Genomic DNA, 19137 nt, shown 5'->3' with positions numbered 1-19137 from the left:
ACTAGGTTATCATTAAGCTAGGCAAGATGCTCTGACCAACTAAAGGAATAACAGATTCTTATCTCCCGTCTCATATTCACTCTAGGGCATATGCTCATAAAACTTGTCTCTTCACGTTTAGTTGGCAGAACATGTATAACTGAATTCCAGAAAGCTAAAAGTACTTACAGCAATCTGTTTTATTATCCTATTAAATAATTTTACTTTAAAGTTTCTTTTAAAAACAATTATTAAATTGTTATAAACTTCTGCCAAAATGTGAGCAGCATATTCTACAAATTCACCCTGATCCACACAATACATGTCACTGTGAGGTATAATGTTCTTACCTTGTTCTTCACTTCCTTCCTTACAAAGACTAGAGCTCTGGCCCAGACTTAAACTGATATCATCAGAAGTCTTAGCAGTGTCTGTATCTCCTACAAAGTTAAGAGAAACATGTGAAGATACTATATTAAAAATAATGACTGTATACTGGCATAACAAGGAAGGACATCAAAGAGTACAGTAGATATCTACTATATTAGTTCACTATATGCTGTGTCAGTATTCTCTATCTACAAAAGCAGACTATCAGACCACATAATTATTCTAATAGCACTAAAAACAAATAATATGGAAAGCTTTATATTGTTAGCTAATAAAACTATTTCTTTAAAAAGAAGCAGTTGTGTTTTTTGTAATGAAAATTGAAATCGAAACAACATAAATTTCCCAGGGCAAATTAGTAAGCTACAAAATTGTAAGATTAAAATAATATAAATTTATTTGAAATCCTATATAATAAAAGCCTAATATGCAAATAGACCAAATGGTAGAACGACTGGTTGCTATGACATGCACTGACCACCAGGGGGCAGACGTTAAACACAGGAGTTGTCCCCTGGTGGTCAGTGCACTCCTACAGGGGGAGCACCGCTCAGCCAGAAACTGGGCTCACGGCTGGCGAGCGCAGCAACAGTGGCAGGAGCCTCTCCCACCTCCACTGTAGGCAGGCGGTAAGGAGCAAGGAGTCCTGGACTGCAAGAGCCCCGGACTGCAAGAGAGGTGTCTGACTTCCAGCTTAGGCCCTAAGCCGGCAGGCGGACATCCCCCGAGGGGTCCTGGACTGCAAGAGGGTGCAGGCCGGCCTGAGGGTCCCCACCCCCCAGTGCACGAATCTCGTGCACCGGGCCTCTAGTAAATGTATAAAATAAAAGGCATATTTTCAGATGTATAGAAAAACATTTTCCCTTTCTTATTGCACCCAATTTAAAGGTTTCACATTAAATTACTCCATTTTTCATGAATCTCACTAAACCCCACAAAAATATTTTCCCTCAAGGCAAGGAAGTTTCATAGAACAAAATTTACAATTAATGCAATGTAATGCAAATGGTCAAATACCTTTGTGAAATTTGAATGATGAAAAGGGAACAATTTAAATCAAGTAACCTTTAGTATCAGATACATAATTTTATCTACAAAATAATTTCAAGAATAATTTTTATTACAGGTGAATATAAAATGCTCAGTTATCTTTATTACAGCCAAAAAATAATGGAAAATCAGAGACAACTTTCAAGTTAGATCATGTCTACCTTTAATAGTTGTTGCTGTTCCAAGACGAGAGGAACCAGATCCAATCTGAAAAATGGCATGAAACAAGTAAAACTAATTAAAATGCTAGTTCTATGTCATTATCAATATACTAGCAAGATCATCAAACCAAATTATTATCAAAACATATAATCAGTCACTTTTATCAATATTAAAAGATACCGTTTAGGCATTTTACATCAGAGTCACAGGCCTGTTTGCTATTGCACATACTGTGTGTACATTACAGGTGTGCTGGGACACTGAATCCCTGAGTCCCTCTGTATGCTCAGGATTCATGGAATCCCCAGGGTAGGCTGCCGCCAACCTCAAGCAATCTATGCCATGTAATTACCTTTTTTTTTTTAATCCTCACCCGAGGAGTCAAGATATTTTTCCATTGATTTTTTTGAGAGAGTGAAAGGAAAAGGGGGAGGGGAGAGAGAAACATTGATGTGAGAGAGACACATAGATTGGTTACCTCCTCCCACATGAGCACTGACCTGGGATAGGGACTGAACCTGCAACCCAGGTATGTGCCTTTGACTGGGAATTGAACTCAAGACCCTCCGGTGCGTAGGTCAATGCTCTAACCACTGAAACATGCCAGCCAGGGTCAATTATCATTTTTTCATATTGAATGATATGTTCATGTTATAAACAAAATCAAAATTAGGTATTGAGTCTATCTGAAATAAATTCAGATTGATCAAGCTACATAAAGGGAAGGTTTGGAGGAAAAAACAATACATCCCAAAAAGAGCAATCTAAATCTTCAACTGTCAAACTGTTAAATCAATATGTACTTTCCTCAGTTCCAGACAAAAAGTAAGTACTTCTTTATATATTGCTATAACATATTTAGAAATAATTAAAAATTAAGACATCTATGAAAAATGAATTATTAGCACAAACTATATAAACAGAAAACTACAATCTACAGAACTTTTAATGCTTATATTAAAGATGGTGTAACACTTCCCTAAAAATTTCACAACCATCATTTATTATACTACTATAAAAATTATGTTAACAAATACCACAAATTCCACAAATACCTTAGGAAATAAAATATAACAATGTGACAGTTACTAAATCAACAAGTCTCAATAACTCTTTCTATAATCTGTTTTCAAAGGATTCAAGAAGAAAACACTCAAGCAAATTTAACATCTTAGAATAAAATTAAAAACATTCAAGTAATATTTTGTATTTTACTAAATCTTTCCTTTCATCGATTCAATTGAACAAAAGCATACCATAAGAAATTTGCTCAAAATATAAGTTAATACTGACTTTGAAGGAGTATGAGGGACTTTCTTGATCTGGATGGCAATTAAATATATACTGTGTATGTGTGTGTGTGTAAAAATCCACTTAAGATATGTATGCCTTATAAAAGTTATATGGCAGTGAAAGATAAATAAAAATATGCATACACAAACATGTCAAAACTACTAATAAATTCTTGATATAGCCAATAAAAATGAACTTTGAATATATGTAACTGCTGATTAAACTGTATGCTCAGCAAAAAAAATGTACTTACTGTGAAAACTCACCCTAATACCAAAACCAGATAAAGATAACACAATGAAAGAGAATTAGAGGCCAATATCCCTCATGAACATAGATGCCAAAATCCTCAACAAAATCTTAGCAAATTGGATCCAGCAGTACATCAGAAAGATCATACACCATGACCAAGTAGGATTTATCCCAGGGATGCAAGGATGGTACAATATCCACAAATCAATAAATGTAATACATCACATAAACAAATTGAGAGATAAAAACCACATAGTCATATCAATTGATGCAGAAAAAGCATCTGACAAAATCCAACACCCATTGTTGATAAAAACTCTCAGCAAAGTGGGAATTGAAGGATCATACCTCAACATAATAAAAGCCATATATGACAAACCCACAGCCAACATCATACTCAATGGGCAAAAACTAAAACCATTTCCCCTAAGAACAGGAACAAGACAGGGATGCCCACTCTCACCACTCCTGTTCGACATAGTACTGGAAGTATTAGCCATTGTGATCAGACAAGAAGAAGAAATAAAAGGCATCCAAATTGGAAATGAATAAGTAAAACTGTCCTTATTCGCAGATGACATGATATTATACTTAAAAAACCCTAAAGACTCCATCAAAAAACTATTAGACTTAATAAATGAATTCGGCAATGTAGCAGGATACAAAATCAACGCCAAGAAATCTATGGCATTTCTATACACCAATAGTGAACTTACAGAGAGACTAAAAAAGCAATCCCATTTACATCACGCCAAAAAAATTAAGATACCTAGGAATAAACTTAACTAAAGAGGTAAAAGACCTCTTCTCAGAAAACTACAGGAAGTTGAAAAAAGAGACAGAGGAAGATATAAATAGATGGAAGAACATACCATGTTCATGGATTGATAGAAGCAACATCATTAAAATGTTCATACTACCCAATGCAATCTATAAATTCAACGCACTTCCCATTAAAATACCAACAGCATATTTCACAGACATAGAACCAACTCTCCAAAAATTCATCTGGAATAAAAAAAGACCCCGAATAGCTGCAGCGATCCTGAGTAAGAACAGAGTAGCTGGGATCTCAATACCTGATATCAAGCTGTATTATAAAGCCATTGTTCTCAAAACTGCCTGGTACTGGCACAAGAACAGACATATAGATCAATGGAATAGAGAATCCAGAAAACGACCCGAACCAATATGCTCAATTAATATTTGACAAAAGAGGCAAGAACATACAATGGAGTCAAGACAGTCTTTTCAATAAATGGTGTTGGGAAAATTGGACAGATACATGCAAAAAAATGAAACTAGACCACCAACTTACACCATACACAAAAATAAACTCAAAATGGATAAAGGACTTAAATGTACGACGGGAAACACATAAAAATACTAGAGGAACCCAAAGGCAACAAAATCTCAGACATATGCCGAATCAATTTCTTCACCGATACAGCTCCTAGGGCATTGGAAACTAAAGAGAAAATAAACAAATGGGACTACATCAAAATAAAAAGCTTCTGCACAGCAAAAGAAACATCAACAAAACAACAAGAAAGCCTACTGCATGGGAGAACATATTCGCCAATGTTATCACCGATTAGGGTTTAATCTCCAACATTTATAGGGAACTCATACAACTTAACAAAAGGAAGATAAACAATCCAATCAAAAAATGGGCAAAGGACCTAAATAGACACTTTTCAAAAGAGGACATTCAGAAAGCCAAGAGACATATGAAAACATGCTCAAAGTCACTAATCATCAGAGAGATGCAAATCAAAACAACAATGAGGTAACATCTGACACCTGTCAGAATGGCTATCATCAACAAATCAACAAACAACAAGTGCTGGAGATGATGTGGAGAAAAAGGCACACTCGTATACTGCTGGTGGGAATGCAGACTGGTGCAACCACTATGGAAGACAGTATGGAGTTTCCTCAAAAAGTTAAAAATGGAACTCCCATTTGACCCAGTGATACCACTTCTAGGAATATATCCCAAGAAACCAGAAACACCAATCAGAAAGGATATATGCACCCCTATGTTCATAGCAGCACAATTTACCATAGCGAAGATCTGGAAACAGCCTAAGTGCCCATCAGCAGATGAATGGATTAGAAAACTATGGTACATCTACACAATGGAATACTATGCTTCTATAAAAAGGAAGGAATTCTTACCATTTGCAACGGCATGGATGGAACTGGAGAGCATTATGCTAAGTGAAATAAGCCAGTCAATGAAAGAAAAATACCACATGATCTCACTCATTTATGGATAAGAAAGACCATTAGAAACTGATGAACAAAAATAGATACAGAGGCAGAGCAACCTCGAACAGACTGTCAAACTACAGTGGGAAGGCTGGGGAGGGTTGGGGGGCGGTAGGAGGGGGGTAAGATATCAACCGAAGGGCTTGTTTGCATGCATATAAGCATAACCAATGGACATAAGACACTGGAGGGTAAGGGAGGCCAGGGGAGTGTCAAGGGGGGGGGGGGGGGGGAAGACATATGTAATACTATTTGTAATACTTTAAGCAATAAAAAAATAAGAATATCAATAACATATATTAATAAATAATCAAAACATTATTAATCAGCAAGATAAACACCAACTGACTATTACAGACAGGAGAACTTCTGAGACCACCATCAGGAATAGGAAAAAAAGCCAAATAAAATCACACAGGTTTCTACCTGGTTGCTTGGATCTAGGCCAGCATAAGAATTTCTTGAACTGCAACCAACTGGTGGTGTGGCCTCTCGAATGAACTCAGACATTTCAATGCCTCCACCAGGATCACTGTGGGAAAGAATGAGAAAAAGAGAGAAACTGCCATTATTCCACCACCAATGGCTTTCTTTTTATTATTTTTTCTATAAAACTAAGAGGTTCTGGTTTTTAATAGAGCAAATGGTAAAAAAAAAAAAAAAAAAAAAAAAAAAAAATGATCATTTTTCATTTATAAACCTAAGAATTTGAACTATTTTATAAACACGTCACTCCTTGAAAATACTTACAAACACTCTCTCAAATTGTCTACAATCAACATTAGAAACTGACCTTAATCTATACTAATAAAAGGGTAATATGCTAATTAGGGCAAACGTCTTCCGGACATCCATCAGGACAAAGCCACAGCGGCTGCGAGGCCTGGGGCTCATGGCAGCCATGGGCTCAGGCAGCTGAGAGGCCTAGGGCTCATGGCAGCCGTGGGTTCAGGCAGCCGTGAGCCCCGGCGACTTGGAGGCCCCGGTCTCAGGCAGCTGTGAGCCCCGGCAGCTGCGAAGCCTGGGGCTCAGGCCTCGCAACTGCCACCGCCGGCAGTGGCAGCAGCAGCAGGGTGATGGGGACGACACCTTCCCCTGATCAGCCCGGTAGCCTCCTGCAGAGGGAGGCCAGGTAGGACATCTCCTGAGGGCTCCTGGACTGTGAGAGGGGGCAGGCTGGGCTGAGGGATGCCCCTCCCCACCCCCACCAGTGCACAGATTTTCGTGCACCGGGCCTCTAATTACAGTTATAATAGGCACACCAAACAGAGTACATATTTTGTGATGTGTGTCATATAAACACTCTAGAAAAAAAATGATTTGCCTTTTGTTTCCTAAGAGCAAAGAGAAATCGGTCATTGTAAACATAGCAAGTAATGAGATATTATACCACTCTCAGGACCAGTCTGACTGAGCTGTGCGACACAATGATGGACATGCAAAAGAACAGTCATCCTGGTCAAGCAACTTACATTTGTATTTTTTTTAAGTTAACAGCACTTAACTGGGATACTAACTTGTTTTATACAACTGGAAACCTAAAATTGTGTGTAGGAGTTAGGAGTTAGAAGGCTTAAGTTAAATAAAATGATGCTCACTATATAGTAACAAAAGAAACTAGATAAAAGAGAAAAGTTCTAGGTTCAAAAAACTGGGGAGATCCCCATATATAGTAGTACTTAAAGATGATGGGATTCCCCCAAATTAGGAAAAGTGATCACACCAATTTTTTTAAAATGTATAAAGTTCTTTAGGAACACAACTTTTAGAACAACTCAGGCCTAAAATTTATCATAATCTTATTTTTTGTCCAAAGTTTTTTATTTATTCTATCTGGCATATACAGAGTTAAGTACTCAATAATTTTTAGCTATTATTATCAAGGATAAAAGTTCTAGGATATATGCTAGGCATCATAGTGGATATAAACTATTTTGCCATCCAACACTTAATTCAGCCTTTTCATTAACAAAACAAACAAACAAAAAAGCAACCCAAAATTCTTCTGATGAACCACCCCATCCCAAACTCTCATATGGCTTTGGGTGAGGCTGACACATCCGCAGTGAGTTCTACTAACCAAGGTCAATCAGCAGGTCCTATTCTCTTGGTGATAGAGCTTGGTTCTAGAATAAGCACATGCATGACCCAACTCAAGCTAGCCTGAATCAGGCCAGGAGTATCCTATTGTTGAGAAAAGACATTTATCTCTATCTGCTAGTGTTAATGTAGCTGCTTTTTCTTTTTCTTTTTTACAACTACAACGGAGAGGCTGTCTAAAAAACCAATGAAAAGAAAAGGTCATAGTCAGGTGAAGGGAAACAGGACCACAAAGTGACTGTTTAAAATCACACCTTCTGACCACTTTGAAATCACACATTTGAAGACATCCCTTAAATATAGATTTTTCAGTAATGTGAGTCATAATTCCCTTAGCCTGTTTGGGTGGGGTATTCTGACAGCTGCCATCAAAAGATATGGACAAAATAGAATTTGCTTATAAGTGTTGCTTCCATGAAACACTTATCGTGATAAGTATTTATCACAATATCATATTAGTGTTCTTATTAATGGTTTCATAACTATCAGATCCCAATTTGAAATGCATTCTCTAAGTCAGATTCCATGAAAATCAGAAGATGGAGAACAAGGTAAAGACTAAGGAAAAAATATACAATACCAGAGAACGGTTTATATAGGTTTGCCTAGTTTATATACTTCAACTTTACTGATATATAAATTACAGATCATCCATTTAAACTCTGCACTTCAACAGCTTTTAGTATATTCCTAAAGTTGTGCAACCATCACCACAGTTAATGTTAGAATATTTTTATCCACCAAAGCAAACCCCTTTAGCTTTAACCACCCTACCCACTTCCCATCCCGCCAAGGCCTAAGTAGCCACTAATCTACTTTCTGTCGCTACAGATGCCTATTATGGACATCTATAATGATAAAAGCATAGTATGCTAATTAGACCAGACAGCTGAATGACCTTCCGGATGTTCTTCCGGATGACCCTCTGGAAGAAGCTGGGGCTGCAAGGACCGAATTCCTTGCATGAATTTTGTGCATCAGGCCTCTAGTTTCACATAAATGGAATCATATATTATGTGGTCACTTGTGACTGGCTTCTTTCACTTGGCATAATGTTTTCAAGGCTCACCCATATTGTAGCATGTATCAGCACTTTATACCTTTTCATAGCCTAATAATATTCCATTTAATAAATAAAATACATTTTGCTTATTTAGTTGTCAGTTGATAGATAATCTTGCCTGGTTTTTTGTTATTTATTTAAGGTTGTTTTTTATTGATTTTAGAAAGAGAGGAAGGGAGAGGAGAGAGACAGAGAGAGAAACATTGATGTAAGAGAGAAACATCTATTGGCTGCCTCCTGCACCCCCCGAAACCTAGGCAGCTGCCTTGGGCAGGAATGGAACCAGCAACCTTTTGGTGCAATGAGCCACATGGGCCAGGGCAATCTTGCCTAGTTTTATACATTATTTCTGACAGCAAGTCCAAATGATTATAATCTGAATGTAATATTATTAATTAAAATAAAAGCAAATATTTACTAAGTAGTACATTCTAGTCATGGAAACATGTGCTCTATTTGCATTTTCTCATGAAGTATTTTCTTAAAACCTATGATTTAACAGATGAAAAAAACTAAAAACCAAAGGGTGAAAAAACTTGGCTAGGGTCTCAGAGGAGCAAACAACACGCACTGAGTCACTGGCATGTGGAGTTCAAGTGGGAAGGGAGGATAAAAATAACACTTACACAGCGCTCTACAATGTGTTATCATATCTGTGCTTTGTTTTCCCACACACCTGAATGTAGGCACTCAAAACAGTGAAGACTGAGAAAATATTTGAACACCAGATCTGTACAATGCTAAAGCTCACAGTCTAAGATACCATTACTGCGTTTCAACAAATAAGACACTGAAATTCCCTTTCCAGCTCAAAACCAAAAATAAACACCATCATCTGGCAAGTTTCTTAACGTCAGCAATGCTGACATTTGGGATCACGTAATTCTTGATTGTGGGGACCATCCTGTACATCGCAGCATCCCTGACCTCTACAAACTAGATGCCAGCAGCACTCCCCCTAGTTGTGATAAGCAAAAACATCTTCAAATACTGCCAAATGTCTCTTAGGGGGCCAATCACCCCTGGCTGAGAAACAATGTTCTAGAATTAATGCTCGATGGCCAACATTGAGTGAGAAGAAGGTATTAAGGAAGCGAAAAAAAAAAGAAAACAATAGATGACTCCTTAAAAAAAATCCTCTAGCAAAATTACTATACTTCTCTCTTCTCAATAAATTTAGAAGCAAACTCTTAGCCAGCCACATGTATACTAAATATAGCTAAACATATAAAACAGCTGAGTAAGAATTTTCTTTACTGGCAAGCCTTGCCAATTTTCAGCAATGGAGAGTTTTAGCACATACTACCCGGAAAACATAGTAGTTTAAAATTCTCACAGAAGCAAAATGGTCAACTGTAGTAAGCAATACACCAAATTCGACCTTTATACCTTAATTTCCCCATCTGTTAAAAAATATATACCAGGTACAGGGCAAGGAAGAAAAGAAGAAGGATAGAGTCTAATCTGAATTATAAAGGAGACTTCACAAACTAATTTGTTGATTATTAGCACCATTAACTGCTCAGATTTTCATCAGAAACATCCTACCACCATTGACAAATATAGATTACAATGATGTTCATAAATAAATAAAATGCTATAAACTGAAGAAAAGTACTTGACATAAAAGATAGTTAATATCCTACATAAATATCTTCTCCAAATAGCAAAAAACTAAACACTGATAGAACGAGAACTAAGAAAATAACAAACATAAGTAGCAATAATACAAGAAAAGTACTTCCATTTCACTGTAGTAATCCAAACTCTGAAAAATTAAACAATAAAATCTCTATCACAATTTTGTCAAAATACTAAATACTGAGTGTTGCCAAAAGAACAAAATAGAAGCCCTCTGATTGCTAGCCATTGTAATTAAAAGGTAAAATCTTTGGAATCTGGCAATATATATGGAAAATCTTAAAAGCAGGTATCCTATCTAATAAAAGAGAAACATGGTAATTAGCTGTACCTCCGCTACCCTTCCCATTGGCTAATCAGGGCGATATGCAAATTAACTGCCAGCCAAGATGGCAGCCGGCAGCCAGGCAGCTTGAAGCGAACATGAAGCTTGCTTCCTTCAGTGACGGAGGAAACCAACGTACGCCGCCTGCCTTGCCGGCCTCTGAGCTGGCAGTGTGAAACATTGTTACAAATATAGAAGCTAAACAAAAACCTCAGAAACCTGCTTTCAGCCAGCCAGGATCTCAGAGCTGGAGTTGATACAGTGTTTCGATCATAGAACCCGAACACACCAGATACCTGCTTTCAGCAGCAGAGGCCTCAGAAGTGGGGACAGAGCTAAAGCTGGCCCAGGATAAAAAAAAAGAAAAAAAGGAGCAGTTGGGAGCTTCAGTCACCCGTCAGTCTGAAAACAGCCTTCAGCCCCACACCCAGACTGGCCAGGCACCCCAGTGGGGACCCCTACCCTGAAGGGTGTGTGACCAGCTGCAAACAGCCATCATCCCCTCATCCAGGCTGGCCAGGCACCACAGTGGGGACCCCCACCCTGATCCAGGACACCCTTCAGGGCAAACCAGCCAGGCCCCACCCATGCAGCAGGCCTCTATCCTATATAGTAAAAGGGTAATATGCCTCCCAGCACCGGGATCCGTGGAGCTGCGAGGTCTCCCGGCACCGGGATCAGCGTGACAGGGGGCAGCGCCCAAATCCCCTGATCGCCCTGCGGCTCTGTGTGTGACAGGGGGCGGGGCCACAACCTCCCTATCCACCCTGCTCTGTTTGTGACAGGGGAAGGCGCCCCAACCCCCTGATCAGCCCTGCTCTGTGCCTGATAGGGGGGAGCTCCCCAACCCCCTGATCGCCCTGGGGCTCTGTGTGTGACAGGGTGCGGCGCCCCAACCCGCCCCCCCACCACGGGCCCTGCTCTGTGTGTGACGGGGTAGAGCCATAACCTCCCCATCGGCCCTGCCCTGAGTGTGACAGTGGCGGCGCCCCAACCCCCTGTTCAGCCCTGCTCTGGGTGATAGAGGGCAGCGCCCTAACCCCCTGATCCGCCCTGCTCTCTATGTGTGACAGGGGGTGGTGCCCCAACTCCTCTATCGGCCCTACTCTCTGAGTGACAGGGGGGAGCTCCTCAACCCCCTGATCGGCCCTGCTCTGTGCGTGACAGGGGGTGGCTCCGCAAACTCCCCATAGACCCTGCCTTGAGTGTGACAGGGGGCGGTGCCCCAACCCCCCAATCGGCCCTACCCTGAGCGTGACTGAGGGTGGCATCGCAACCTCCCAATCCACCCTACTCTGTGCATGACAGGGGGTGGCGCCCCAACTCCCCAATCGGCCCTGCTCCAAGCCCGACCAGGGGGTGCACCTAGGGATTGGGCCTGCCCTCTGCCACCCGGGAGCGGGCCTAAGGCAGCAGGTCATTATCTCCCGAGGGGTCTCAGACTGCGAGAGGGCACAGGCCGGGCTGAGGGACCCTCCCCCCCACCCCGAGTGCACAAATTGTCGTGCGCCGGGCCTCTAGTACTTTATAATAAATCTACCTCAGCTAAATTATGGTTAAAAATTTAATCCTTTAAAATCTAAACATCATATTGATCAATATTTGAATGTGAAAATAACTGAAATAACTAGATAGTGATTAATGCTATGGACATAATTATTTCAAGGGTAAATTATCTGTTCAATGAACAAACAGGGTAATCATGTGAGTGTTGAAAAAAATGTAATTAAAAGGGATAAACAAAGGCTTTCAGTGTACTCGAACGCATACATAAACATTAAACATTATCTGTGTTATAGCATTTCTATTATGGTACCTGAAATATTGCATATTATAATGAATGGAAACATGGCATAGTGGTTAAAAGCATGAACTCCAGATCTGACACTCTGGATTATTTGATCTTTCTCACCTTAGTTTTCACATCTGAAAGGGATTATCACAACATCTACCTCATACAATTGTTTTGAAGATTGAATGAACTTATATGCATAACTGACTTCTTAGGGTTCCTTCTAGAGAAGGAACAGCTAAGTTTCTAAGGTGAGAATATGAAATTGAAAAATATCCTATATAATAAAAGGGTAATATGCAAATTGACCCTAACAGCAGAATGACTGGGAATGACTGGTCACTATGACACACACTGACCACCAGGGGGCAGATGCTCAATGCAGGAGCTGTCCCCTGGTGGTCAGAGTGCTCCCACAGGGGGAGCTCTGCTTAGCCACAAGCCAGGCTGATGGCTGCCAGCACAGCGGTGGTGGCAGGAACCTCTCCTGCCTCCACAGCAGCACTAAGGATGTTCGACTGCAGCTTAGGTCTTCTCTCTGCTGGTAAGTGGACATCCCCCAAGGGCTGCCGGGCTGCCAGAGGGATGTCTAACTGCCAGCATGGGCCCGATCCCCCAGGAAGCGGGCCTAAGCCGGCAGGTGGACATCCTCCAAGGGGTCCCAGACTGCAAGAGGGCATAGGCCAGGCTGAGGGATCCCCCCCGCCCTGAGTGCACAAATTTTTGTGCACCGAGCCTCTAGTTTATAATAGATTAAGTAAAAAATGGAATTATAAATGCCAAGCAAAATATTACAATTTGTTTAAGAGATAGATACGTTCTATTTATATGTATAACTAGAGGCCCAGTGCACAACAATGTGTGCACTCGGAGAAGGATCCCTCAGCCCAGCCTGTGCCCTCTCGCAGTCTGGTACCCCTCAGGGCATGTCCACTTGGGGGATCGGGCCTAAGCTGGCAGTCAGACATCCCTCTGGCATCCCAGGAGCCCTCGGGGGATGTCCACTTGCCAGCAGGAGGGAGGCCTAAGCTGCAGTCGAACATCCTTAGCACTGCTGAGGCGGGAGAGGCTCCTGCCACCACCGCTGTACTGGCAGCCATCAGCCTGGCTTGTGGCTGAGCAGAGCTCCCCCTGTGGGAGCGCACTGACCACCAGGGGGCAGCTCCTGCATTGAGCGCCTGCCCCCTGGTGGTCAGTGTGTGTCATAGTGACCAGTCATTCCCAATAATTCTGCTGTTAGGGTCAATTTGCATATTACCCTTTTATTATATAGGATAGAGGCCTGGTGCATGGGTGGGGGTGGGGACTGGCTGGTTTGCCCTGAAGGGTGTCCCGGATCACGGTGGGGGTCCCACTGGGGTGCCTGGACTGCCTGGGAGAGGGGCTAAGGGCCGTTTTCAGGCTGACCACGCCCCCTTCAGGGTGGGGGTCCCTGCTGGGGTACCTGGCCAACCTAGATGAGGGGCTGATGGCTGTTTTCAGGCTGGCCAAGCCCCCAAGCGACTGAAGATCCCAGCCTCTCCTTTTTTTCTTTTTTTCTTTTCCTGGGATTTATTTATCTTCTATAATTGAAACTTTGTAGCTTGAGTGGAGCCAAGGACTGGCCAGGGCAGGGGGAAGCTTGGCTTCCTCCATCGCCGGGGGCAACCCAAGCCTCCTGCTCACTCCAGCTTAGTGGCCACCGCTATCTTAGTTGGGTTAATTTGCATACTTGCTCCTGATTGGCTGGTCGGCGTGGCTTGAGTGTAGCAGAGGGATGGTTAATTTGCATGTTTCTCTTTTATTATATAGGATAATATGTAAGTACTAAGATTTATATATCATGCTTTAATTTTATTATTTCTTTGGACTATTTTACATTGGTTTTGGTCTTTGGTATGAATAATTATTATACAATTATAATTATTATGGTTCCAACATATAATTTAGCAGTAAGGCCAAGGATATTGATTTAACCCACAGATATGCCAGTTAGCTTTGCTGTGATCTACTACTGTGACAACCTGTACTACTCATTGTATCTATAGTGGTAAGATCTATTACTACCTTAAACCATGTTACAGAATGGGCACAATAATCACATCACTGTACTCATGCAGAATCTACATCATTACAAACTGAGTGACATGGGGGACCTTACCTCGGTCCATTGCTGTCCTTTCTCCTGATTGAACAGTTGCCTTGCTCAGCTTTGGCTCGCTGATCTTTGAACTCATTTGCATTCCTATCTACAACTTCTCCAGCATCCAGTGCTCTGTGGAGTCGATAGTTGACCATCTTCAGAACAATGAAAACAGCAGCTATCACAGGACAATAAACTGCTACTATAATCATGGAAGAAGGAAGGGCCTTTGAGAGAAAAAAAATAAAGATGTGCATTTTTAAATATCTTATATTTCATTCAGTTAGAGAAATATGTAACTAAGAATAAACATACACAGTCACACACACTATGTTACTATTACTAAGTTGCAAAAGTAAAAGACAGCACTGCCCAATACAGTAGCCACTAGATACATGAGGCTATTAAGCACTTGAAATGTGGTTAGTCCGACTGAATTGTACACTGTAAATAAAATAACACGGGATTTTGAAGACTCACTATGAAAAAAAAGTGTAAAACATCTCAATAATTTTTATATTGATTACATGTTGAAATAACATAGTACTGCATTAAATAAAATATTATTAAGACTAATTAAATCTGTTTTTATTTATTTTTAATGTGGCTACTAGAAAAACTTTAATTACATATGTGATTCACAGTACATTTCCACTGGACAGTTCTGGCATGAAGTCCATGCCAAAGAGCTTATAATATACAACTGGAGAGTTAAGGTATCACATTACATAATACATGAGTAAGACAGGGTTGTGATCCAAATATATATAATCTCTGTTTATGTGCTCTCTGTAAATTTTTTAACGATATAAACATTCCTTGTGTTCTAGAAAATTGCAAGTTAAAACTGTCATTTGAATCCTTAGAACTGTGATTGTAAAACCATTTAAGACATGAGACATGCAAAACCCAAGTATGTTTTATTTTAAAAAATACTTAAACACTTAAAACACTTAGAAATTATAGACTGCCAAATAAAATAATACAGAACAGAATCAAGTAATAAACTAAACTGAAACAGGTCAGAAGCATCCTGGACATAGGGATTACAGACTCATCACACTTGAGGATTCAGTGATGAAGACTTGAGTCCAGGAGTGGCAGGCTTCACGACCACTTGACTTATTATAGAAGGTACTAGAGGCCCAGCGCATGATTAAATCGTGCAGGCAGGGTCCCTAGGCCTAGCCTCCTCCGATCAGGGCCATCCTCTGCCTGTTCGCCAGTCCCCAGGCCGAACGCTGCCTCTGCTGCCAGGCTGTCAGGCATCACCAGCTCATCCCTGGCTGCTCCGGGGCTCAGGCCTGCAGGAAAGCAGGCACCGGAGACATCACCTCCATGCTCGTGCACTGGGCCGGCCACTGATGGAACACGCTGCCTGCTTGGGCCGCTCACGTGGGCACCACCGCAGCTGATGCTACTGCTGCTGGGGCTTGAGGCACTGATGCAGGCTGCCGGGTGCACCTGGGACCTACCCGTCCTGGCATGAGCGGCCCCAAAAGGACAGCGCACTTGGATAGCACATTCTATCAGCAGCCAGCCCAGCGCATGCACATAGAGGTGAAGTTGCCAGCGCCCGCTTTCCCGCAGGCCTGAGCCCCCAAGCAGCTGGGGATGAGCTGGTGATCCCAATGGCCTGACAGCCAGCCCGGTCCTCCCGCCACCCACCCTGATTCCCCCATTCACCATCGCTGATCCATCGGAGCCTGCTGGCCGGGGAGGAACCAAGAGGTCAGCAGTTCAGCTCACTCGCCAGTCGCCTGTCCCGCCCAGCCCCTGCTCACGGGGGGGGGGGGGGGGGGGGGGGGGGGGGGGGGCGTAGGGACCGAGAAGTGGTCAATGCCACCTCATGGCAACCAGTTGTTTGGTCATCTTGGTCGTGACGCCTCTTGGCATTTTATTATTATGATGGCCTCAGATTCACTATTGGTAGAGACTATAAAACTAGACTCAACTTATGTCCACATTCATAAGAAAAAAAAAAATCACACTGGATGTCTATAGCTCTAGATTCCAAATGTTTTCATTTATCTGAGAACATAACTACATTTGCTTGGAAAGATAATCTCAAATTTTTGAGATGGTAAAATTGAAAAGATCCTGGTGAAACAGGCAGGTGTAGAATACGGATGTAATTAAAATGTGTGCTTTTTATTTTCTTTTTAAGTTATTTGGGAGGGAGAGTAATATTTTTGGATTAGATATGGGCATAATAGGTATATATTTGGTATTTTTAAATATTTAGATTAAGAAGTCATTCATATTAGGGTATATAAGAAATAAAACTGTGGGGCAGCAGGGAAGAGGTAAATGGGGGGGAAAGGAGAATTATGTAATAATTTAAACAATAATAAATTTAAATTAAAAAAATAAAAAAATAATAAAACTGTGATTCCAATTAAAAACATCATTGAATAACTGACTTAGACTTATAATTTTAAGCTGAAAAATGTATTTAAAATTTTACAAAATCCACAAATATCAGGTTTAAAAGAGTTAAATACTTTAAAAAAATTTGTAAGATAGCTTAAGTACTTAAAAATGAATACTAAATTTAAAAATGCAATTTATGCTAAAAGGATCTTAAGCCATATTTTAAAAACCAAATCTCTTAAAAATGACTGTAAAATGTTTCAACCGGTAGAGTTGAGTTTAAAATTCTAAGTTGTTTAATTTATAGTGTTAATAAACTTAGCATTCATTGTGTAAAAAAAGAAGCTCTGAATAAGTTAAGCAGAAAATACACAGACATACACACACATTCAAATTAATAAAAAATTCAAAGTAAACACAAATATGAACCCATATACTACTCAGAGTATTTACAAAAATTCTGCATGATGCTGGTTTACACGTGTTATGTTCACATAAGAACTAGAATTCCTGGAGATCAGTTAGTTCAACACACTCATTTCCAGACAGGAAATTTAGACCTACAGACTCTGAATGACTTAGTCAAAATTACCATCTTAATAATATCAAAGCAACAAAAGTAAACAAGGTTTCTTATACCTATGCCATGGCATGTTTTACTATATACCACAATACCAATTCCATTTTGTCAATGAAAAACGAGTCAGAGTTCCATCATTGTTCACCGTAGTCCATACTAAGATAAAAATGATTGATTACATTAATCAAGTGGATGGAAAGAGAGTGGCAGACAATGGAAATGTTAATGGCCTCTTCACGTGGGAAAAGATAAAAGAAACTACTTAATATTGAATAGTCTATCGTATTTGCCTCTACAAATGAGTCAAAGATGAATGCCTAAAACAGATCTAAATAAACTCTCCCTTCCCTACTATCATATTGCCAAAAGCAGTAGATAATTGAGTGCCAAGAAACACACTAAAATGTGTAGGATCTATATATATAGTAAGTACAGAATTCCTTTTAAACACTGATTATTGAAAAGACTGAAAACAAAACAAAAAGTATGTGACCATTTCATACTGAAAACTAGTATCAGATGATGAACGCTTGTATTTCCTACTCAAACTACAAATGGAACCCTTTATTTTATACTATGTTTTTTTATACAGGTTTTTTTAAGCCCTGTCAGAGTTTACCCCTGAGGTTTCCAGGTGACAGCTGAGCTGTGCTGCAACAGTTTCACTTTTCGCAAAGAGATAAAGTGCATAGGTACACACTGGGCTGTTGTATAACTTTGTTCTCTACTCTACCTGCATTACTTCAAGGGCCTCTCAGCTGATCTCCGCACAAGTGATAATATTAGTATCAAATCATAAATGGATCATAAACCCTCCCTGTACTGTGCTTCAGTAATATTACAAGAAAATTTTAAAAGATGTCTGCATTTACATGGGTTTCACTGGTCCCCTAAAATCAAACACCAAAAAACGAGAAACTAGTCAGGTCACCTCTTTTTTAGTTTTAGAAATTATATATCAAAGAGCAAACCTAGTAGTATTTACTATTCACTATTATATTTTACTAGAGGCCCAGTGCACAAAATTCGTGTGTGTGTGGTGGGGGGGGTCCCTCAGCCCGGCCTGCACCCTCTCCAATCCAGGACCGCTCAGGGGATGTCCAACTGCCAGTTTAGGCCCGATCCCACAGGGGTTGGCAGTCAAACATCCCTCTCGCAATCCAAGACCGCTGGCTGGTAACCACTCACCTGCCTGCCAGCCTGATCCCCCACCCTTTTATTAGTATAGATTAAATTAGATATATCAATACTGTGTTTTCAAAGAAAGATTTTCAGAGACATCAGAATTCCATTTACCAACAAGCAGCTTCTCATGGAAAAGCAGGGGTTTTTTTCCCTGAAGAAAAAAACTTTTACAAGATAAAACTGCTTATGTTTCTGATAAAAATACAATTTTTGTATCCCATTCAACAACCCAGTTCTAAATTAAAACATCTATTTCAAAATTTTTTTGGCAAGTACTTATTGACTTAAGGTTAACTGTGTTCCATAACAACCAAAAGTACTAGTATTTCCAAAAGGACACATTTTACCTTTTTCGGTTACAATTTTTTATTGTAGACTAGGGGCCCAGTGCACGAATTCATGCACCTTGAAAGGAACTGTGGGCCGCGAGGCTGCGATGGGCACAGGAGTGGTTCTTGGCCCATCCTCTGTGCCCCCACCCAGCCCCTCCCGTCACAGCCCCCCACCCCACCCCCCCATCCCCGTCCTGTCTGCCAGCGCGGAGCAATTTGGGCTG

At 40.6% G+C, this 19137-nt stretch overlaps 1 protein-coding gene across 12 annotated transcripts in view; it reads right to left on the bottom strand.

The window, feature by feature from the left end:
• PCNX1 (pecanex 1) overlaps positions 1-19137 on the bottom strand; it is a 172284-nt gene that overhangs the window by 118734 nt on the left and 34413 nt on the right. For 10 of the 12 annotated variants that reach the window (XM_036311608.1, XM_036311602.1, XM_036311566.1 and 7 more), the window contains exons 2-5: positions 14462-14670; positions 5827-5932; positions 1581-1626; positions 330-419 (exon numbers count right to left, since the gene is read on the bottom strand). In XM_036311608.1, coding sequence (XP_036167501.1) covers positions 330-419; positions 1581-1626; positions 5827-5932; positions 14462-14670 — 451 coding nt within the window. The remainder of the gene's footprint in view (positions 1-329; positions 420-1580; positions 1627-5826; positions 5933-14461; positions 14671-19137) is intronic. The other 2 variants (XM_036311557.1, XM_036311592.1) reach the window with 2 other exon arrangements.

The sequence above is a fragment of the Myotis myotis genome, unplaced genomic scaffold, assembly GCF_014108235.1.
Source record: "Myotis myotis isolate mMyoMyo1 unplaced genomic scaffold, mMyoMyo1.p scaffold_m19_p_1, whole genome shotgun sequence".
Classification (NCBI taxonomy): Eukaryota; Metazoa; Chordata; class Mammalia; order Chiroptera; family Vespertilionidae; genus Myotis; species Myotis myotis.
This window is presented reverse-complemented; position numbering and strand designations above follow the sequence as displayed.